The sequence below is a fragment of the Mesoplodon mirus genome, assembly GCF_964341445.2.
Source record: "Mesoplodon mirus genome assembly, chromosome: 18".
Taxonomy (NCBI): domain Eukaryota; kingdom Metazoa; phylum Chordata; class Mammalia; order Artiodactyla; family Ziphiidae; genus Mesoplodon; species Mesoplodon mirus.
Genome location: NC_138994.1, coordinates 64,395,237 through 64,419,650, shown reverse-complemented (window position 1 = coordinate 64,419,650; position 24,414 = coordinate 64,395,237). Strand labels below are relative to the sequence as shown.

The following is a 24,414-nucleotide window of genomic DNA, read 5'->3' as shown; positions in this document are numbered from 1 at the left end:
ACCGCAGTATGGCAGTTGTCCCAAGGAAAACCACTCGTGCAACTGGTCCCATTGTGAGCTGGACTGCCCCATTTTTCAGGGAACACCAGTGTTACTTGAAATAAGTACAGACAGAAAATCAGTGCTCATTCTGACATGGGTACTGGCAGACATTGTCTTGACAACAAATGAAGTGAGCCTCTTACCTCAAGAACAACTGACAGTGTTAGCTGCCAGTGAAAAAATTTGAGCTTTCAAGCAAAAATTAGAATTTTGGAAAACTCGTATCTGCTATAGTGAGCTGATAACTCCCCACTACTTAAAGACTTTTCTGATGAGATGAGGCGCTTGGCAGTATTAATAAGTGTAATTTTAAAATACTGCATAATTAAATGTGTCAGGATTTGAAAGATGGCAGATATCCAGCAACCCTCCCCACAAGGTCTGATCACAACCCAGGGGGTGAGGGTATTGCAGACTCTTCCTTGCGGGCTCTATCTTGGCCCCAGGGATTGTGGCTACCCCTCATATATGACTCCAGCCCCTGCTATAGTTAGTAGTTCTCTGGTTGAATTACCGTGTGGTCTCTCTCTCTCCTGATTGGATTGAGGCTGATACAGCTGGCCTTGCAAGCAAGCGCTAAGATCAGTCACCAGGGAAGAAAACCAAACCAGAACAGTCACTGCTGTGAAGGGAAGAGAGCAAGGAGAGGGGCCAACCACCCTCCTCATCTTTGTCAACAGCAAGAGCTGTCTATTTGACATGGAGCGGGGCGGGGATGCGGTTTGAAGGAGAAAGTTTGGAACAGCTGCTTTTAGATATAAATAAAGAATTGAAAATTAGACTCAAGGGCTTCCCTGGTGGCGCAGTGGTTGAGAATCTGCCTGCCAATGCAGGGGACACGGGTTCGAGCCCTGCTCTGGGAAGATCCCACATGCCGCGGAGCAACTAGGCCCATGAGCCACAACTACTGAGCCTGCGCGTCTGGAGCCTGTGCTCCGCAACGGGAGAGGCCGCGACAGTGAGAGGCCCGCACACCGCGATGAAGAGTGGCCCCCACTTGCGGCAACTAGAGAAAGCCCTCGCACAGAAACGAAGACCCAACACAGCCATAAATAAATAAATAAATTTTTTTAAAGAAAGTAAAATAAAATAAAATAATTAAAAAAAAATTTTTTTTTAAAGAAAGAAAATTAGACTCAAATAGTACCTACATCTCCAGCAGGCTAGTTCTTTCACCAGTGCAAAGAGTTTTTGTGACATCATCCCTTCGGAACAGTTAAAGGACTAGGGAGTGAATGACCCAACCAGTTCAGGTTTGGAAGTAGTTAAAAAATAGTTAACAGGTGATGAAGTTACCATCACAGTGTCCAAGATGAGGACAGCGAAGAGGAGACCAATCATATCAGTGATGTGAGTTGAACTGGAGAGCTTGAAGGTTTCACAAGAAGAGGAAAAAGACCCAGTGTGAAATTGGACCAAGTCAGGGTCAGAGTCCTTCCATATAGAGTTGAACAGCTGAGAGCTAAAACAGTTTAGAAGTTAACAGTGACCACGGTCACTGCAGCATTATTTACAATAGCCAAGATGTGGAAAGAACCTAAGTGTCCATCCATGGATGAATGGATTTTTAAAAATGTGGTAATACACGGGCTTCCCTGGTGGCGCAGTGGTTGAGAGTCCGCCTGCTGATACAGGGGACACGGGTTCGTGCCCCAGTCCGGGAAGATTCCACATGCCGTGGAGCGGCTGGGCCCGTGAGCCATGGCCGCTGAGCCTGCGCGTCCGGAGCCTGTGCTCCACAACGGGAGAGGCCACAACAGTGAGAAGCCCGCGTACCGCCAAAAAAAAAAAAAAAAAAAAAAAGTGGTAATACATACCATGGAGTATTATTCAGCCTTTAAAAAGAAGGAAATCCTGCCTATGTGACAACATAGATGAACTTAGCATTATGCTAAGTGAAATAAACCAGTCACAGAGGGACAAATACTGCATGACTCCACTTACATAAGGTATCTAGAATAATCAAACTCATAGAAGCAGAGAATGGTGGTTTCCAGAGACTGGAGCTAGCGGAAATGGGGAGCTCTTGTTCAATGGGTATAAAGTTTGTTATGCGAGATGAATGCATTCTAGAGATCTGCTGTACAATACAGTTAACAATACTGTATTGTGCACTTAAAATTTTTGTTAAGAGGGTAGGTCTCATGTTGTGTTCTTATTACAAAAACAAAACAAAACAAAGTATATGGAAACTTTTGGAGGTGACAGGTATTTATTACCTTGATTGTGGTGATGCTTTCACAATTGTGTGCATTCATCAAACTGAATACACTAAATATGTGCAGTTTTTGGTATATCAGTTATAACTCAATAAAGCTGTTTTTTTTAAATTTTTAATCCAAACCAAAACAATAAACACTTGATTAAAAAAAAAAAAGAACTTAATGGTGAGGAGACAACCTGAAGATGGACAAAACTGGGCCATGGGGCCAGAAAGGTAATTAGCCAGAAGGTTCACATGAGCTCCCAAGGATAAAGGCAGCAGGGGGAAATGTGAGGCAGGCGCCCTGATGCTGCTTACACTCAGGCCAAGACAGAGCCTCTTTAGGGACAGCCACCATCCTGCTCTGAAACGACACTAGACTCTCCCTCTTCTGGTTGGGTGGTCTTTGGCAAGTTATTCAATTTTGAGTTGAGAGGAGTTAGATGAGTCACTGCTTTGAGCCCAGAGAATGATCCTAGAATAATACTGGCTGGCATCAAGAACCGTGCTTCTGGACCACCAGTCCAGGAGCAGCGAGGCACATTCAGTCCCTGGCGTGGGCTTTTTGCCTAGCACCTATGTTTTCACCTCTCCTCTTCTGTCACTCCTAGAATAAACGGTATTGTTTAGAGTTTCCACATCTGAAAATTACGTCTGATTTCGAGCAGTAAGAAATACATTTACATTTTACATGGTGATCCAGGACACCTGGATATGGCATATGGCTATATGTAAATTACGTCTTTCATAAAGCAAACTGAAATTTACTAAATGTGGTGCACTATTTTTCCATTCTACTTAATTTTTCAAAATGCAGGTCATGAATGCTTAAATCAATACCATGACTCTTCTAGTAGACTGCTATTCATAGTTTGAAAACCACCACCATAGAGGAAAAAGGTGACTCATAAACTGATTATAATCTGAAGAAAAGACACCCTTAGGTCAACACTCTCCTGTGGTCTAGTCAATGTTTAGTAGTTATCTTTTTTTTTTAACTGAGGTATAATTGACATATAACGTAAGTCTCAGGAGTACAATATATTCAATATTTGTATACGTAGCAAAATGATCACCACAAAAAGTCTAGCTACCAGATGTAGTAACAGTTTTTTTTCTTGTGATGAGACTCTCTAAGGTCTACTCTCTTAACAACTTTCAAATACAGTATGCAATACAGGATTTACAGTCACCATGCTGTATATTTACATCCCCAGGACTTACTTATTTTATAACTACAAGTTTATACCTTTTGACCCCCTTCACCCATTTTGCCCACCACCCAGCCCCTGCCTCTGCCAACCACCAATCTGTTCTTTGTAAGTTTGGGGTTTTTTTGAAATTCCACAGATAAGTGAGGTCATACGCTATTTGTCTTTCTCTGACTTAATTCATTTAGCATCATGTCCTCAAGATCCATCCATGTTATCACAAGTGGCAAGGTTTCATTCTTTTTTATGGCTGAATAATATATATATATACACACACACACACATATACACACACACACACACACACCCCACATTTTCTTCACCCATTCATCCATCGATGGACAGCAGTGTTTCCATATCTTGGCTATTGTAAACAATGCTGCAATGAACATGGGGGTGCACATATCTTTTCAAGTTAGTGTTTTGCATTTTTTCACATCTTTATTGGAGTATAAATGCTTTACAATGTTGTGTTAGTTTCTGCTGTACAACAAAGTGAATCAGCTATATGTATACATATATCCCCACATCCCCTCCCTCTTGAGCCTCCCTCCCACCCTCCCTATCCCACCCCTCTAGGTGGTCACAACGCACTGAGCTGATCTCCCTGTGCTATGCGGCTGCTTCCCACTAGCTATCTATTTTACATTCGGTCGTGTATATATGTCCATGCCACTCTCTCACTTTGTCCCAGCTTCCCCTCCCCCACCCCCTTGCCCTCAAGTCTGTTCTTTACGTCTGTGTCTTTATTCCTGCCCCACCACTAGGTTCATCAGTACCGCTTTTCAAAATTCCATATAGTTAGCATTTGGCATTTGTTTTTCTCTTTCTGACTTCGAGTTAGCGTTTTTGTTTTCTTCGGATAAATACCCACAAGTGAAATTGCTGGATCATATGGTAGTTCTACTTTTAATTTTTTGAGGAATCTCCGTACTGTTTTCCATAGTGGATGTATCAATTTACATTCCCACCAATAGTGCACAGGGGTTCCCTTTTCTGCACACGCTTTCCAACAATTGTTATTTCTTGTCTTTTTTATAAGAGCCATCCTAACAGGTGTGAGGTGATATCTCATTGTGGTTTTGATTTGCATGTCCCAGATTAGTGATGTTGAGCATTTTTTTTTCATGCACCTGTTCGCCTTTACTATTTGTCTTGTTTTCCAAACGCTGGAAAGAAAGCATGCTGACACGAGAAACCCAGTGCCAAGATTCCACCATTGGTGTTAATCTCACTCTTTCTGAAGTCATACCTCTCAAATCAATAAATACACACTTTGATACACATCAATGTCATGCAAATTAAAACTGGACAGCATCTCCTTTGGTCCAATAGCTCCCAAATCTAACAAACTCCACTGGACTAAACCTTGCAACAACAGAGTCTTTAGTCAAGGCAAACCTTGTTCCAGAAATGTTTAATCTTTTGCATTATTATAAAACAAGACAGCAATTTGCAAAACTCAACCGAACAAGATGACTCAGCACGGAAGTTTAGTTCAATATGATTTTATTTAAAAATCTGCAAAGCTGAAGGAGGGATCTGATGTTTTGTTAAAAGAAAACAATTTTCACACTATATATTTTAGCCTTTTTAGTTCTGTGCTGAATAATAACAGAAAAGGAAGTTCCTGTTCAAGATCCTCCCTCCAGCACACTCAGCCAGGTGCTCGGGATCTTGTAGCAAGATAACCCTGGTCTGAGCCCACAGTAAATCCTCTCCCCCCGAGTGGAGGCCCAGTTCTTCCCCAGGCACACATACTTATTTCCACTGCTCTCCACAGGCCCGAAGAATCCTTCATTTTAAAGTTGAAAAGAGTATGAAAGGATTCCTTAACTCATAAACCCAACTGCAATAAACCCAACCACTGGTTAACTCTTGACAATTACAAGTATAAAATACTTGAAATGTATAAGATGTTCCATATTGAATGGAACGTCTTAAATGTTAAAAAGTTAAGTCAAGTAACATGCTTTCACGTTTTAAAATGTTACTTAATAAAACTTACTGAGACAAGAAATGCAGCACTTTTTTGTACTTGGTATTATAAACTCCTACTGACAATGGCTACTTGATGGTCAAAAAAAATAAAAAAGAGAAGAAACCATACATATTGCTTTATAAACAATGCCTGAAGAATGTCATGTTTTGAATTTTGTTACTAAAATTAAGCCTGCAGGGAAAAAAAAAGGTCTAAAAAAGCAACACCCATGTTAGTTTAAATGATGAGGTAGATTTTTTCCTATGCGGTAAAGATAACCAAAAATGCATACAACTCTCAAATCTTCTTTAAAAAAAAAAAAAAAAAAAGTTCAGGTTATAGTCACTTTCACAGATAAGACATTTATAAACCATGAGGTGGAGAGATCATACTCAGGGAAGCTCCGCACTTTGTGTTACTTGGAGATTCGATAATCAGTCTTGGATCAATTAATTCTCTCCAAAAAATGGTGATCTGAGGAAAAACAGAAAATATTCAGTTTAGAGACTTCATTTTGAGGTCGTATGAATTTTAGTCATTTAAAAAGTCAATTTCCATTTGTGCAGAATGCTTGAAGACCTGGAGTAATCTGAGTCCCAGTAAACTCAGTTCAATTAGGGCAGAAGGTCTTGTTTACCTAGAATGCAGCTAAATTTTTACAGTAAACATATTTCATCTTTCTTTGATTTAGAGCAGGGGCTGTATGGGGAGGGTAGCTGGTTACAACGGTCAGGAGGATTTGCCCAACAAGCCTCTGTGGAAAGGCAGCCCACAGACCTCCCGGGAGGCAGATGTGGCCCAGGAAGGTTATCACTATACTGTTGATGCCCTTTTGTGCAGCCCTGTAGTTCTTTTCCTGTGCTACCTAAAAACAGGAGGTATTTCACATTTTACCAAGAGAAAGCAAAGCTAACATTGGCCATATGAATAATGAGAGCCATCTAGTGTCAAAAAAGGTAATTACAGGCCCTACTTCAGGCCGCTGTTTAGTAAGGCCTCCAAGAGGAAAGCCTTCAACATTTAATTTTCCAATGTAGTTTCCAAGAATAAATTTCAACAAAAAAGTGGGGCTGCATATATTGCAAATGAAGACGTACAGGAGACTGGGCAAAATCTGCTGAGCCTACCACAGACCCTAAAAATGTGCTTTTGGAGTAAATCCCTGAGTGGCATCTACCCCAAAGACAAAGCAAAACATAGTCTGCTTAGGGTTTCCACAAATTCACATTTCAGATAAAACGTGACTCTGCAATACTAAAACTCAGAATAATATCATAACATTTCAAGTATAAACACCTTAAGAAGTGGTTTCTTAAATATAAATTCTACTCACTTTAATGCTACCATACTCTAATGAGGCAGCCATTCCAGCAACTCTGGAAGTCTGGCTGCCTATAAAGCTCTAAACCATATACTTCCTAAAATGGAAATTTAAGGACTGAAACAAAATCAAAAGACAGATTCATCATTTTACATCATTCTTCAAAATGACCTGTGCTGTTGTAAGTCAGAATCATGGTTAACATTTGAGAGGTAAGTGCAAGGAGGCGTGATGGAGATTTCTGGAGGGGCTGCTCATGTGCTATTTCTTGATCTGGGTGCTGGTTATTACATGGGGTATGTTCATTGGTGAAAATTGCCCAAGCTGTACATTTATGTGTACTTTTTTTTTCAATAAAAAGTTTTTAAAATGCTACTCTTTTCTACTGACACCCTTATAAAACTGTGATTTGATTTGATTTGATTTTGATTTTCAGCCATGCCACATGGCTTGTGGGATCTCAGTTCCCTGACCAGGGACTGAACCAGGGCCATGGCAGTGAAAGCCCAGAATCCTAACCACTAGGCCACGAGGGAACTCCCAAAACTGATTTTATGCAACTATATGCTCTTAAATAAGATTTATTTGTGCATCTTGTCTTAGAGGCTCTCTGACGTTCAAGATGGCACCCTAACTTGGCACTTGGCACAGTTATAGCCACCCTGTAGGCACGACAGAGATCCCCAAGGCTGAGATCCTTTATGATTTTGTTACAGGCAGTTCAGGAAGCTGCAGTATCACCTTCCAGGCCACCAGTAGCCAGTCAAGAGAGTGGACAACCAAGCAATCCCAAGAAGAGAAGCGTGCCTACCCTCTTCTCCTGCGTCACAGCGTACTCCACTACCTCAGCTCCATTTTCGTTGTGATAAACCAAATCAAATTTCCCAGGTTCTTTCACGGCTGAAAGCAGACGGTAGGAAGGAGAAACAATAAGTCATTTCTCAGTAATGAAATGTTCCTCTACAGGGAATTCATATCATTAGAAAAACAACCACAAACACACTGTCCATTGATGTGGAGGCTGGCGACACACATGAAAGTATGGAGTGCTCAGGGACGGGAGAGCCTTTGAAAACCCTGCATCAAAAGACAGGAGCTTCTCGGCTATTGATCAGTGACAATCCTTCCTTCATCAAAAAGAAATGAGCTTGATCCACTACCACTAGTAATCCCGGAAAAGAACGTGTAACCACAAGATAATCCCCAAAATAACTGGTATGTTTCAACAAGGGAAGGTAATGTAAATTCTGCAAAGTTCTTATATCTTGCTGTATCCTCAGAAATCACACAGGCTTACTACTTGGTAATACAGCAGTCCCCACTTTACATGGTAGGGTGGGGCCGTTAAAGTGACCATGCAGGCTGAAATCACGCAAAACAATCTTAATCAATGGGAAAACTTATGATTGTCTCATGATCTTTAAAATTTTTGGTCAAAACTTTAAAACCTTTATAGGGAAATGAAAAAATACTAAAACTACTATTTATGTAGTACACTGATCTAATTTAAAACAGAAATACTGAGAATTAAAGTGTTCTATGTCTTTGTAAGAAACTTATCGAGGGTAGTTTAAGCAGTGCTCACCTTCTTGTCATGTAACGACAGTACAGAGTGAGAATCTTTTCTACGCCTTACATAACTGTCATACTCCTCTCAGTTTGTTATTCTTTGAGCTTTTAACGTCATGAAATAGCTCTGAGAGTTTCTTTTTCACAGTTTTGCGAAGTTTTTGCTGATGTCACTTCTAGGACATTCTCATCCCTTTCATCACAACCACTTTCCTCGTTGATGTCAAGCAGCTCACATAAAGCTCAATGTCAACATTCCCACAGTGAGCTACTTCTTCTATGATTTCTCTTAAACTCGATTTGGATGTCACTTTTAGCATTATCACTTTTTGTTTCTTTGTTGTGCTTTCATCTTTGTTGGCCAATTCCCTATTTCAATTATCCATTTTTGTCAAGTGTCACGTGGATTTATCACCGAGAGACAAGGAAGCAGCACAACTACACGCTTTGCTGTGTTGTGGGAATTGAGTAACAGATGCACAGTGACCAACCACCAACAGACTTTGAAAGAAGTGATGTGATTTGTCACTAATCATATGGCCGTGTGTTATTTATGCAGTGATTTGTGGACGGGAGAGCTGGCAGTGCTCTACAGTTACTTACAGTTAAGAGTTAACAGACCAATGTCACCGGGGAGCTGGTTTCATTTAACTACACCATGGTAACTGGAATTCATGTATATTAGAACCATGCAAAGTGAGGACTACCTGTACTTCTGCTAGAAAACAGATAAAGTGTTTCTCGATGCTCCCAAGAAGAAAAGTTCTAATTGGATGTCATCACTGTCAATCACCTGACAAGAAGTGATAAGGCTGTGACCACAAAATTTGACCATGGACAAACCTCTGTCCACCATTCCAAAGAAGGGGGATTTCTTCAAATGAAACCTAATCAGAAGAGAAAGCTGGAAAACCAGTGGAAGTGTGAGTGTGTGTGTGTGTGTGTTTTCTGGCTGCACCGCATGGCTTGTGTGATCTTTGTTCCCCGACCAGGGGTTGAACCTGGGCCCCGGCAGTGAAAGCACTGAATCCGAACCACTGGACTGCCAGGGAATTCTCTGAAAAGCCTTTCTGAATGATTTCTATGTACTGGAGTTTTGACTCTTTTACTCACTACCTTATTTAAACACGAACAGAAAATAATTAATTCCTTCGAGTCTGCTACAGAACAAGAGATCTCTACTCCCTGGCCAGGGACCCCTGCAGACACAACCCCAGTTAAGCCATATACAGTAAAAGCCCTCTTATTCCAGGATTTCAGAACCAATAATGGGTGGGGTGAATCAGGGATAAAGCAGGGAACCATTTAAGATAACGGGTGAGCGTGTGGAGACACTTACACGTGAGACATTTTATTTTGACGTAACACACAGAAGTATGCTCATTTGCCAATCTTTGGAAACAGAGCTAGCAGGTCTTATGAGTCCACCAACTAGAGCTGTCTTTCTTTTTAAATCATATCCTTAATGTATATATGCAATATCCACAATTTTTGAGTTTTGAGGGTTTTTTTTTAAGTGATGCAAGAATAAAAAAAAAAAAAGAATACAAAAGCTGGCAACACAATGTAAGTGTAGACTCCTCCCAGATTTTTACCAAATTCCTCCCAATCTCTTATAGCTGACCCACCACATATAATTCAAAAGCGAATTTTTCAGTAACAATCCTGAGTCAGCATTCAACTTGGGTTTCACAGACATATTTTTTTTTGCCATCAATTTTCATCAATTTATGTAATTTTACGAAATTACGTAACTACAGTAACAAGAACAACTCGCCTAACAGCTCTGGGAACAAACCCAACAACTCTTAGTAGACACCCACCTCCACTTGCGGGAGTGCAGCACCCACCCTCCCGGCCACTCTGTGCTGACAGAGGTATGCAGAGCGCCAGGCAGCCATGGGGGCCAAGGAAGACAGCAGCGCCTGTGTGTGAAAGCTGTTTAGAAACCAGTGTAGATGTGAAGAGTCTACATTACCAGATTCTTTTCTAGAACACTCACCAGGTAAAGATGAAAGAATTTCTATATCTACTTGCTGGGTCTCCGGATTATGGCTTAATATTTTTCCTTCCTTTCAAAAACAAAAGTCCAAGTCAAAAATCAACATGTGAACTATTATGAATACACCAAAACCACTGAATTGCACACTTTAAAACAGTTAAATAGTGAGTTTTGTTATGTGGGTTTTATCTCAACAAAAAAAGTTTTTAAATAGATCAACATGCATTTGAAATAAAACTCCCACATACCAAGCCAGCATTTCCCCTGGTCTCAATCATCCCAGGAACAGGTACCAAACAGGGACAGCCCCTATAGCCCACAGCCTGCTACTTATTCAGACCAGCTGATCCTCAGCTGTCTCCCTCACCTTGCCTTGCCTACACCAAGGAAACCCCAAGAAAAGCTCCTCCCTCCTGCTTCTGCCTCCCGGCCACAACCAGGTGCTGCCCCCTGTGGTCCTGCCTGGTGTGGCATCCCCCTCTTCTCTCGGGAAATGTAAGTAATAAATTCCTTTCTCAGTAGCACTGACTTCTCTGTGTCATCACTCAGTCACCTCCATAAATTAAAACCCTACGGATACAAATGAGACAGGTTAGGGGCTGAGGAGACTACATTCTTTGAAGGTAGATTTGACTTTTAAAGACAAGCTTAATGAATAAAGCCATGATCTAGCTGGATAACAGTACTTGACATCAAAGCGAAAAAGTGGTACTGATTTTCACCCTTGAAACGGTTTTGAAAGCAACTTCAAAAAAGTTCTAAAAACACTGGGAAATAAAGTAAGCAAATAGCTTACCAAGATGATAACTATAATGACCAACATCCATTTAATATGAGTTTTAAAAAAATCAGTATCATCTAGAATCAACAATTGGTAGAGGCTGTGGGACATACCAATTCATGTTTATCTCCGTTTCCTCATGTACCACAGAATTAAATTAGTCATCTACGGTAGGGTGAAAAAACATCCTGGTTTGACCAAGACAGGTCCACTTACATTTCCTTTCAGTATAATTATTAATACAATATTCATCCTTTTCACTCACAAGTGTTCTGATTTATATAAGTTATGTGGTCACCTATATTAAAGGGCTAAGATGAAAAAGATGATAAAACACCAGTTACCCAGAACTAACCAACCAAATCCCTTCATGAACTGATTCTTCTTCTAGCCTGCTTTTGAAGAAAGATTCTTACCCCTATTTTAAAAGGCTACCAAGGGATCAACTCAGATTGAATCAAATCTTCTTATACCTTATCTGTATTACTATATTAACGTTATCAATTATTCCCTTAAAAAAACGGACTTACATTCTGAATCTCACATCAAAATAAGAAAGTATGCATTTTAACAAGATTTTCAGCAAAATTTTGAATGGGTGAGAAAGGGAAGGAAACGTGTAATTACTGATTGCGTCAAACTTTTACTGAACTGTGATAAAGTTCATATGCCAATATGAAGTCCCATACAAGTATTAAGTGAGTAAATTCCAAGGATAGTATTTGTGAATAACCTGTGGTTAACTGGTAAAGCAAAACAAACCATATTAGATGATAATAACCAGTAGTAATTCATAAATACATGAAATAGATTCCTATGCTGAAAATAATCAAATTTTCTGGCTGAGTGCTATCTATTTTTCTCTTTCAAAGTTTAGGATCATGGGAGAGGGGTACTCAAGTAACTTTGTGTATCTAAGCTGATTAGAAATAAATGAGTAATAAAAAAAATTAAATTTGTCATTCTCATTCTATATTCTTCCCAAGTATTAAGAAAAATAACATTGGGAGACTTCAAAGTGATACTATCAAAAAGTTTACATTTTGAAAATATTTTTATTTTCTACTTTATGACATTATTTACTCCATAAAACTCCATGTTATCCATATTAGCAGTATTGAACATGACTTTAGCTTCTTTAATGTACTGACATTTGACTACTTTAAAATAAGGAACCTTACCTTGTAGTCAGAAACATCAGGAGAATAATCGGATGTTAGTTCCAAAAGCTAAAAAAGAAGAAAAAAACTCACAAATACACATGCCCTGTGGCTCCTTTCCCCCACTCCTGAGAAAACAAAACACGCAGTATTGGGGTGCCCACTCCATCTCTGGGAGCCCTACCATGAGCCTGTGGCAAAACAGGGGTTCCAGTAGGAAAGTTTTTTTGGGGGTTGGGAGGTTTCTGGGGTGATATGTAGAGGCTTTTTTTTTGGCGGTACGCGGGCCTCTCACTGTTGTGGCCTCTCCCGTTGCGGAGCACAGGCTCCGGACGCGCAGGCTCAGCGGCCATGGCTCACGGGCCCAGCCGCTCCACGGCACGTGGGATCCTCCCGGACCGGGGCACGAACCCGTGTCCCCTGCATCGGCAGGCAGACTCTCAACCACTGCGCCACCAGGGAAGCCCATAGAGGCTTTTTTTATTGAGCAGTTGCTATGTTCCAGACACCAGGCTGAGCCACTTCTACTCATTCAGAAAACAATTACTAGGCACCTACTACATGCTAGGCAAGAGAACGCGAAAGATATGATCCAGGAAGAGTTACTATAAATATGATATAATATAAATTAGTTTAATAAATTTATGAAATTTTATTAATATAAATTATATTAACTTATAAATATAAATGTAACCTGACATGTTAATGAGTAAGTTTATTTAGAGGGGGAATAATCTTTTTTGTTGTGACTATTGTTTTTTAAAAATATACCTTAAATGCAATCTTTTCTCCAACTTGAGGGGCGGCTGCTAAAAGCGGTAAGAGACTGTAGTCCTTCTTGTGTGTCTCTATGGGATTCTGAAAAACAGCATGAGTCATGTGATTTTGTTACTAGTGAGAAACTGTGAACCCATGACATCAATTCCAGAAACACTACGTGAGGCAAGGGGAAGAGGTCAGCTCACGATAAATACTACTTACCTGGATAACAGTGGAGGAGTTTGTCACCATTTCATTCAACTGCTGTTGCTTCTGATACTCAGCACTTCTATTTAAAACACAGGGAACGGCGTGCTCTCGTCCTCGACCTCTGCCCCGCATACCCCGACCCCTCGCTCCCTTCCAAGAAAGAAGGTCCTCTCCCCTACTCCAACCTCTTCCCAAAGTGATGGGGAGAGTCACATTGGGAGGAGGACCAAGGGCCTGTCTGCCACCATTTGAGTCCGACTGCTTCCATCCGGCAGCATTTGGAACCTGGGAGGATGGCCCTGGACAACGTTTTCCTGCAAAGAGACCTACAGTCTTTAAGAAATCTGCAGCACACACCGGGGTACTCTTGGACATCACACATTGGTCATCTGACTCTGAACTAGAGTCTGAACTAGAAGATGATGCTCGGGAGGTCTTGCCCTCGATGGGGGTAGAGGTAAAACCGGTTTTTGCAGCCCCTTTGTTTGCAGTTGTGGTTTTCATAGAGGAGCCTTCCTGTGATACTTCAGTCGAGATTTTCTCTGGGGAATGTCTGACCTCCAAGATGACATTGCTGAGACCATCACTGGTTGATTCATGGTAAGACTCAGACTCTGAGGAGGAGTCGGGACTCTCTTTTGTACGAATGCCTGGGCCACCTTTTCTTTTGGCTTTCACAAGGCTGTTTCCAGCAGGAGGACCTTTTGGAGGACTATACTTCAGGATGGTCCACTCTTTCACTGACTGTGCTTTAGAAGACTTGGGACTCTTTGCCTGCTTTTTATATTCACATTTCTCCTTTTTCTTTGGTGATTTTCTTTCGGTCTCTCCACCATCAGCATCCACTACACCACATGTGGCTTTCTTTTTCCTCTTGTTTTTTTTACTCACACTCTGATCTGTGACAGCTTTTGGTTCTAGATCCAAGGTCTTCTCACTGTTATTGTTCTCATGCCTCTTCCAACGCTTCTTTGAATTTTTGTAATCTAGTTCAGTTTCTTCATCTTCCTCCAACTTATATGCCCTCTTCTTTGCTTTTCTAGGTAATAAACGAGTACTATCACCATTACTAACTGTTACAGGACTCTCAGCAACTCCTCTCTCTTCTAATTTAACTCTATCAAAAGAACAAGAGAGAAAGCTTTAGAAGTAATTCATAAGCATGTCTCCAGGATGTAGTTATATACTAAGAGGACTGCAAACTGTCACTGTCATCAGGCAATGAAAAAATGTCAAATCGCTTAAGGACAAAAGACTCTTTTTAACAAAATGGCCTATATGGCATCACTTACGGTCAACTTTCAAATGACTAGTTTTATTTATCGATCAACTACTGCATCCTAAACATTTTCTATAGATTTTCTCTAATCTAAACACCACCATGAAGTAATTTCATTTTAAAACAGATCACAAAATTACGGTTCAGACAAGTAACTGCCCAGGATCCACAGCTAATTAGCCACAGAAATAGGATTCAAACCTGTTTGTCTAACGTCAACGTTCGCAATCTTTCCACTACATTATGTGCCTACGCTAAATGGTGATAATGCTAACTATCCATTTTTGTTTTTAACCATAAGCTACTTTTTTAAAAATCAAATTTCATTTTTATTTTGTTTAAATTTAGGAAAACACCAAACAATTTATAATTTATGTTCTCTGGGGTACTGACAGCCATCGTAAAACTCCATAACATTTGGTGATTATTAATTTTATGTGCCAACTTGACTAGGCCCTGGGGTGACCAGATATTTGGTTAAACATTGTTCTGAACATGTTTGTCAGGGTGTTTCAGGATCAGATTAACATTTGAATTTGTACACTAAATAGACTGCCTTTGTGAGCAGACAGTCCCAGTGTGAATGGCCCTCACCCAATCCACTGAAGGCCTGAACGGAATAAAAGGCTGAGCAAGAGGGAATTCGCTCTCCCTCCCTGCCTATCTTTGAGCTGGGACGTCAGAAGAACTTCTCCTGCCTCAGACTAGGAATCAGACTGAAACACACCATCTGCTTTCCTGGCCTTTGCACTTGGGCCGGAATTTTATTATCAGCTTTCCCAGGTCTCCAGCTTGCCGATTGCAGATCTTCGGACTTCTCTGTCTCCATAATCTCATGAGCCAGGTCCTTATAATAAATCTCATTTCTGTACCTAGAGCTATAGCTATGTCTATATCTATATCATCTCCTATTGTTTCTGTTTCTCTGGAGAACTCTGACTAATATACAGTTCATCCAAAATCATTTTACTATAGGAAAGGAATTCTGTTCCTCCATGAACTGGCAACAGCTAATTCTAATAGGCACAGCCCAGTGACAGAGGGCTGAGTGGGTGTCGTCAATGTCAAGCACATAGTGGGTGTTTAAAAATGCCTGCTGGGGCTTCCCTGGTGGCGCAGTGGTTAAGAATCCGCCTGCCAATGCAGGGGACATGGGTTCAAGCCCTGGTCCAGGAAGATCCCACATGCCATGGAGCAACAAAGCCCGTACGCCACAACTACTGAGCCTGCGCTCTAGAGCCCGTGAGCCACAACTACTGAGCCCACATGCCACAACTACTGAAGCCCACATGCCTAGAGCCCGTGCTCCGCAACGAGAAGCCACTGCAATGAGAAGTCCACTCACTGCAACAAAGAGTAGCCCCCGCTCACCACAGCTAGAGAAAGCCCATGCACAGCAATGAAGATCCAACACAGACAAAAATAAATAAAATAAATAATTTTTTTAAAATGTCTCCTACAAACATACATTATTATTTCAATACATTTACATCCAGCTGTATCTTTCATCAAGTACTTTTAGTGACCAGGGAAAGATGTGGACAATCATATTTGAAAATGAAGTACAGGGCTTCCCTGGTGGCACAGTGGTTAAGAATCTGCCAATGCAGGGGACACGGGTTCGAGCCCTGGTCCAGGAAGATCCCACATGCCGCGAAGCAACTAAGCCCGCGAGCCACAACTACTGAGCCCACGGGCCTCAAGCCCATGCTCCTCAACAAGAGAAGCCACTGCAATGAGAAGCCTGCGCACCTCACCGAAGAGTAGCCCCCGCTCACCACAACTAGAGAAAGCCCGCGTGCAGCAACGAAGACCCAACGCAACCAAAAATAAATAAATAAAATAAATAAATTGATTTTTAAAAAATAGAAAATAAAGTACAATTGGTGAGTAATAAGATAGATTATAGGCATTCTTTAAATTTTTTTAAGGTATAGTAATCCTGTGGATTTATCTCAATGTGGTAGTTGAAAAAAATCCTCAATTATTCTTCAGAATACACAAATACACAGACACATACAAATGAAGATAAAGTAAAAGCTACTGATACCAGGAGTAGGATGAAGAGAGAAATAGAACTCTGAAAGAGCAGGGACTTAAATAAAAAGTCACTACCCCCTGTTCTCAGCTGTGGACCTTGGCACCTAGCAGCAAGAAAGTAATTCTTAAATGGGCAAAAGCATCCTGTGAATCTAAGAACGACTTAGGAACTTCCTGGATATGGAACTTTCCATAACGTTCTTGATCAGTTTGTTTTCACTTGGAGCAATGCTCTGATTCAAGTTTCAATTCTGAGATGACAATTAGTATCAAACTTTCCATCACACTTTGAAAATGGATGCAAGACCTTCTGTTCAGTCACTGTGGTTCATTAATTCACTGGAACGCTGCACGTGCTGCATCCCGTGTAGGCAGGGCCCCTGGCTTTCAAAGGAGCCTACAACAGCGTCATGCTGCCCAGAGCAGCGCTTGTCATCACCTCACCCATTCTGAAGGTTGTGGATCCGTGGATACTCGACCTGTGATTGCTGAAGCCTCGCTATCTGCCACTCCTGAAGAGAATAATGTCAGTTTTTGGAACATATTAAGACAGAAACAAAACACCATCCAGAGAACAAGAAACGTTTCACCTGGGTCTGCTCAGTTACCATTCTTTTCAGGGTGGACACTTTCCCTGGCAATGTGCTTCGTTTCTCCACTTGGATCACAGACAACAAATGTAACTGTCCTTTTACAAACAGAAGTGAATCTAGCTGTCCTTTTACAAAGAAAAGTGAATTACCTGTGTAATTAGCAATGAAAGAGGCGTGATCCCAAGAAATGTTTAAAGCAGACTCTCCACTGTTCATTCAAACTCTTTGCAGGGCAAACTGGGCACTAGTATCAAAATGCGAGGTATTCCCTTTAAATTTGCAAGCTCACCTCTAGGATTCTATCACACATAGATACAGACATGCCCTCTGCACTGCCTGACACCTCCCCACTCCCATCAGCCATTGCCTGCCAAGGCCAAAGTGACTGGATTCAAATCCTTCTTCTGCCTTTAGTTAACATTTTAAAGTATCGTTACCTCAACGTTTCCCATCTGTACCAATGGGGGTAAGAGTACTAAGTATAGTGCTCAAATGAGCTGTCATGTGTATGTAGAGCAGGGCTGGGCTCAGAGCAAGTGCTCTCTCAATGTTAGCTCTGATCTGTATTCATACAGTGAATGTTGCTGGTCCTCTGAGGGCAGGAGTTGATGGGTTTTAATGAACTTGTCCCGTCAAACGGAGGTGAAATTCAACAGAGGGTGAAAGCAGGGACCTGCCATCTCGTTGGGTCCCACCTGTTCCCTGTAGCCTCCCCGCTGTCTAGCTGCTGCTTGCAGTGCCCTGCATCACCACCTTCAGAGAAGTAAGTCACCTGACCAAGGGCACACAGCTAATGCGTCATAGAGCCAAGATGTGAATCCAGGGTTCTGGTTCCAGACCCGGAGCTCTTCATCACTCTGCTCTCTTACCTTTCACACAATATTGAACAAAAGTAACTCATATATTTGTGGTATAAATACAGACCTGTACAACTCTTCTGGAGCCCAACTTGACAGTACTTATCAGATTTTAAAATTTGACCAAGGAGTACCCCTTCTGGGAATGTATCTTACTGAATCATTGCCCAAGTACACAAAGATATAGAAGAATACTCACCACAGCAGTATGTAACAGTGAAAACCAGACGACAACTGCCGAGGGCTGAAAGTTTTGGTGTTCCCCCCAAATTCATATGTTGAAATCCTAACCCCCCAATGTTATGGTGTTAGGAGATGGGGCCTTTGGGAAGTGATTACATCATACGGGTAAAGCCTTCATGAATGGGATTAGCGCCCTTATGAAAGAGACCCCCAGGGCTCCCTAGTCCCCTGCTACCATGTAAGGACACAGGAAGAAGGTACCATCTGTGAACCAGAAAGCAAGCCCTCACCAGACCATGAGGCTGCCGGCACCTTGATCTTGGGCTCCTCGGCCTCTAAACTGTGAGAATTAAATTTCTGTTGTTTATAAGCTACCCGGTGTATGGTATTTTTATTATAGAAGCCCAGTCAAACTAAGATTACAACCTAAAATGTCCATTAATAAGGGGCTGGTTAAATAAATTAACATGGCCATGCAAAGGAATAATATAGCATTTACAAAGAATGACGTAGCGATTGCATCACATATCGTATATACTAAAACGAAAGATACCCAAGATACGTTAGGTAAAAAAAAGTGAGGTGCAGGAAAAAATGTATATTATAATGACATGTGTATTTCAAAAGGGTAAGTATATATGTTTGCATATGTATGGAAAAGACACTCCAAATTTAACTGAGGATACTTCTGGAGAGTGGGGTGTAGGAAGAGTACGTGAGAAAGAAATAAGGGATTTTGTACCCTGAACTATTTTGAAGTATAATTTTTTTTTAACAATAAGCCTTTTTGTTTGCTTTGTTTTAATAAAAGACTAGGAAGGGACTATGAATGTTCCACAATGAAAGCAGCCCAGGCCTAACTTCCACTGGTCTCTGTTCACCCATGGGCACTGGACAAACACGCTCCTGAACATGAGAGAAGAGCTCTCCGTATTCTATATCCCCAAAACCATCAGCACGCTACAAAACGAGACTGAGCGTCAAGAGAGCCAGAGCTGCACAAGGATCGGCAGCCTTACTGGCAAGTACCTCCTTTGGCTCCCGAGGTTTCAGGAAACCAAACTGCCCTCAGCCTGGCTCAGACGCTCTGTCTTCTTCACTCCCACTGCCAGCCTCACAGGCATGTCAAGAGGGGCTTGGCTGGCTATCCAAGGAGCCACTGACCACAGCAACATGGAATGAGAGCTCATCTCTAATGTCCAGTAGTTAGTAATCAGTGTTAAATGCCGCAGAGTCAAAAGACTGACAGAGGAGAGAAGGCATTCTGTTTCCTCACAGAATGACTCTTCAACAGGGAGATCTCACTCCAGCTGGTCGCTCTCCAGGTGCTGCAGCCAGGCCTCTGTGAAGCTCTCTTCAGGGTGTGTTAAGGGATGAACTGTGTCCCCTCAAAATTCTTATGCTGAAGCCCTAACCCATAGTACGTCTAAATGTGACTGTATTTAGAGACAGGGTAATCAAGTTAAGATGAGGCCGTTAAGAGCGGGCCCTAATCCAATCTGACTGGTGTCCTTATGAGAGAGAAAATCTGGACACACAAAGAGACACCAGGTCACGTGCCTTTTTCTGAGGACAGAAAAAAGGTCCTGTGAGGACACAGTAAGAAGAGAGACACCGGGGCTTCCCTGGTGGCGCAGTGGTTGAGAGTCCGCCTGCCGGTGCAGGGGACACGGGTTCGTGCCCCGGTCCGGGAAGATCCCACATGTCGCGGAGCGGCTGGGCCCGTGAGCCGTGGCCGCTGAGCCTGCGCGTCCGGAGCCTGTGCTCCGCAATGGGAGAGGCCACAACAGTGAGAGGCCCGCTTACCGCAAAAAAAAAAAAAAAAAAAAAAGAGACACCTACTAGCCAAGCAGAGAGGCCTCAGAAAGAAACAAAACTTGCTAACACTGCACCTTGGACTTCGAGCCTCCAGAACTGTGAGAGGGAAATTTCGGTTGCTTAAGCTTGTGGTGTTTTGTTAGAGCAGCCCTAGAAGACGGATGGGGCTCCAGGCAAATGGGAGCACTTCCTCCTCCCAGGGGAGATGGAGACCGCCTTGAGGAGCTCCATGTTAGCAGCCTGGGGGCAGAGGAAGTCAGATTCTGGGGGCTTAAAAGAAGGGGATGTGAGGAAGTGGCCGTGGCACACAAGTGTGGAGATGCTCGCGCCTCCAGGGCTGGTTCTCAGGATTCCCACAACCAGGCTCCGCTTTTCCTCATGAGAGCTCTCTCATCACTCCTGGCAATCCCAACAGAATTTTTCTGCCGGTCAAACTCATCCCTTCACCAAGTCAGGGCAGCTTTGGCCTCCACAACTGTACGAGGCTATCCAACCTTCAAGGTACTGTGAAATTCCCTGACCACTTGTGTTCCACGATGATCTCTTTTCTCAACCATCTTCTGCACTTAGCAGCAAAACCTGGTATGATTATCCAGTCGGATAATTATCCACTCCACGTGACACAAGAAGATAATATACAGAAACACAAAACTAGTTATTTTGGTCTACTCCAACAATATTGGGTACCTTAGAGAAAAGAAATTGTTTTCTTCTGTAGCTCTGAAGAAAAGTGAGTCTGTCAGGGGGAAGACAGAGAATGACTATGGACATGAAACCACAAAAACATACAAAAGTTTTCCAAATTCAACTTCTTCCTAAGGTCTGCCCCATTTACCACTGAAGCTAGCTGCAGAGGTATTTCTTGCCATATGCAATTGTGCATTCTGGTGTTTTGGAGGAATTCTGCCTGCCACTGTGCTGTATTTATTTCCCATAACAGCTTTCATGGTTTGCTTTTGACATTGTTGACTGCATTATAAAGAGTCTAATTTCCAGATGATTCATTAAATGAAGTATAACTGCAGTTAGCCATCAGCAAGTTATTAATTCATTAGACAGGAGATAGGTCAGAAAGTAAACTTAACAGGAGAGGATGCAGTCCTTACAACTGCAATATTTAAATAGTCCCTGAACTGCAGAGAGAATGGAGATCTATTTCACAGTGAATAAAAAGGAAAAAGACCTCTTTCTGAAACTTGGATTATTTCAAATTGTCACTGGAAACAGCTAAACATTATTAGTAAATCAGCGTTCCTGCTTTTAAAAGAGAGAAAGACACACATATGCTCAAAGATGTAGCAGTTGTTCCAAGTTAAATTCCCTGATGCTCTGAAGAAATCTTATGAATCTGACATACTCTGGGGAAAGGAATATTCAACATGCAACAAATGGCAAGCAGAAGTAAGTAGCCTGGCTCACAACTCTAGAATTTTTTTCATTGTAGATGAAGCTTTTAAAAAGAAGCCCTGAATAAATCAGTCCAAGATATGAATCCGAACTGAAATGATCGTGTCTTACCATTTTATCGAGACAAATCAGCCACACGTGAGCGATTTACACCACAACCGCTCCTTGATACTCATCTCAGTATCATTTTTTAAAACTTCCAAAAACATATTTAAAACTATTTTGTTTCCCAATTCACAACCCAAAAGGTTCCAAACACCTATTTAAGTGAACCCAGGTGAGACACAGAATGACGCCCACCGGTCCCAGGGGGTATCGCAGGAGCTCTGAGATTGGACACGCTGCAAGTGGCGAAGAAAACATGACTGCGGGTCCGTTTGCTTGGGTCTCCGGCACCTGACCCTGCGAGCTGCCAGGGGAAGGCGGGGTCTCAGGCACGCCCGGCACCCCGCGCACCTAACACAGTGCCCGGCTAAGTGAGCGCTTGCTAAGTCAAGGCTGGAAGAAACGCGGGCCCTGCCCACAAACCAAGATCAGGGTTTTTCCAAGTGTGGTCCACCAACCTTGTGCATTAGAAGCTTCCCGGGGAAAGATGCTCGTTACAATGCAGATTCCTGAGCCCCATAATGACTGGACCAATCAGAACCTCCGGGGTTCACGGAAGTGCAGTTTGACAGCCTGCCCCCCACCCCCCCCGCCGCAGCTCCCCCCGACCCTCACCCGGACCCACACCCACACTCGGTCTCCAGACGCCGGAGGCGCCCCCGGGCGTGCACAGGCGCGTCCCCGGCGCCCCACCGCCGCGCCCCCGTCCCGCCCGCGCACCTGAGGCAGTCGTTGTCTCGTACCAGGCGCGCGCTCTCGGCGGGGGGCAAGAGCCCCCCCTCCAAGTAGAGGCCCAGGAGGGCCCCAGAACTGAAGCCGAAACGCTGGCGGATGAGGCTGATGAGATCCGTGACCACTCGGCATCTGTTCAAGTCGATGAGAAGCCAGAAGGACGTGCAGTGCGGGGTGGCTGGCGGCGGGTAATCAAATTGAAGGCGTAGCCTAACCGTCTCGGAGGCTGCCATCTTGCTCGATGCGCAACGGAAGCCGAGAGACTCCACGGGGCCGCCGAGAGGCGTGCTCGGGGCCCGCCCCCTGGAGCCTGTTAACGGGTGCCACCTGTTGGTGGCAAATGGCTGCTCCAGGCTTTGTGAATGCCGAGAAGGCGGAGCGGGATTGATGCAGGTCCGCTCAAGACAGGGCTAGGGAAGAGAATGAGCGGAATGCCTTTATTCCGTTCCTGCTGAGCCCTACGTAGCGTCCGAATTTAGGCAACTCTCTAGATAAACAAGCACTGCTCAGCTGTGGTCTTCTAAGATATTTGCTCATTTACATAAAATAATTTCAAAAACGTAACTCCCAATGCATCTAGTTTACCAAATGTTTCATCATACAGAGTTGCAAAAGATGTAATTCCTAATGTATTGTAAATATGGACATTTTAAAATAAAACCATTAATCACTCTTTTAAAAGTATCCAGTGGAATTGAAATACCTTAGCAGTTTAATACCTACCACCATGCAAATTTTAAAATATAAAAAATACGTCCTCTTATTAACTCTTAGGTAAGTGAATCAGAAATTTTACATCACTTGAATTTCCATTCCATTTCTTCCACATAGTATATTAACTCCTTTAGTTTTCATTACAAAGGTATGAATTATGAGCTATTATTATTCCCATTTTGAAGATTAAAAAAACCCAAAAAGTTCAGAGAGGTTAAGTAACTTCCCCAGGGTCACTGGACTAAGTATGTGGCGAATACCTTGCAGTCAGTAGATACGTTTAAAAAAATTTTTTTTTAAGTTTTGTTTTCCTGTGACCCTAATGCTCTAGGTCTTCTGGATTGAGTTATGACTGTTATTAGAGGTACACAATTGATCAAAATAGCATAAAACGCCACACATTTTGTTACATAATTATTAAACGGAGAAAATAAAATGGACATGGACCATATCTACTAATAAAATAAATGGAGCTCTGTTTGGGGTTTTTTAATGAGCCCAAGTCTCCGTGAATGGATATTGCTAAATGAGACAGGGCTCCCCATCAATTCTGGACCTATTGTTTGTTTTTATAGATGTGACGCCCTGAGAAAACACGTTCATTTATGTACGTAGATAAGAATGGAAGGACTTATGTTATTGGCTGTATCAGTCGATTCCTTAAAGCTCCTTCCAACTTACATGCTAAAATCACCTAGAGATCGTTCGTTAAAAATTATTTTCAGTACTCCTTCAGTCAACAATTCAGTTAGGTTCAATAAGGTTAAAAACAAAGAATTGGGAATCACCTGACTTTCAAAGAAAGTGTTTACCCAGTCGCTAGAGTTGTTCACTTTCTCAGTATCTGGGAAGGCTCTACTAAGATTTAAGTGATTATTATACCACTTACTTTTACAATTAGAGGTGCCTTGTCTATGGCGCTAAAATTAGATGAAACTGGGGTAAAAATGACAATTCATAAAAATGAGGATTATGACCAAAGACCTGTATATTGATGACAGATGGATAGAGAGATGGATGATTGTATATAAATCATCCATATATGACATCCATATAAATCATCCATATATAATCATCCATATAAAACTATTACATATAGATTTATTAGCAATTTAATCTGATAGTTGAAATCAATTATGTTTATAAATATTCATTGATAGAATTGGAAGAGCATATCAACATCTAAGAAAGAAGAGTTTATCCCAATAAAATGAAGCTGGGTTCTCAAGTTCAGGGCATTGTTACGTTTTTTGTATGAATGATTGCTGTTATGGACATGATTTACAGCAGAATCCACTACATGTTTCCGTAAAGTTAATCTAAATTTAATAATAGCTGGTGGAAACAAACACGTACAGTAGGAGCTGTAAGGCTATGTGGATGGGGTCAGGAGGGAGAAAGACACTTTGAGGAGAACAGAAACAGTGCACAGGCACATTCTCAGGTA

The 24,414-nt window shown here is 42.1% G+C and overlaps 1 protein-coding gene across 1 annotated transcript; it reads right to left on the bottom strand.

The window, feature by feature from the left end:
- Positions 1–4,948: 4,948 nt before the first annotated feature.
- On the bottom strand, positions 4,949–22,493 carry COIL (coilin). Its single transcript, XM_082604139.1, has 7 exons — positions 22,242–22,493; positions 13,252–14,356; positions 13,042–13,128; positions 12,292–12,339; positions 10,330–10,399; positions 7,570–7,658; positions 4,949–5,911 (listed from the first exon to the last, which is right to left on the bottom strand). The coding sequence occupies exons 1-7, from the start codon at positions 22,484–22,486 to the stop codon at positions 5,801–5,803; spliced, it is 1,755 nt and encodes a 584-aa protein (XP_082460265.1). The 5' UTR covers positions 22,487–22,493; the 3' UTR covers positions 4,949–5,800.
- Positions 22,494–24,414: the final 1,921 nt, after the last annotated feature.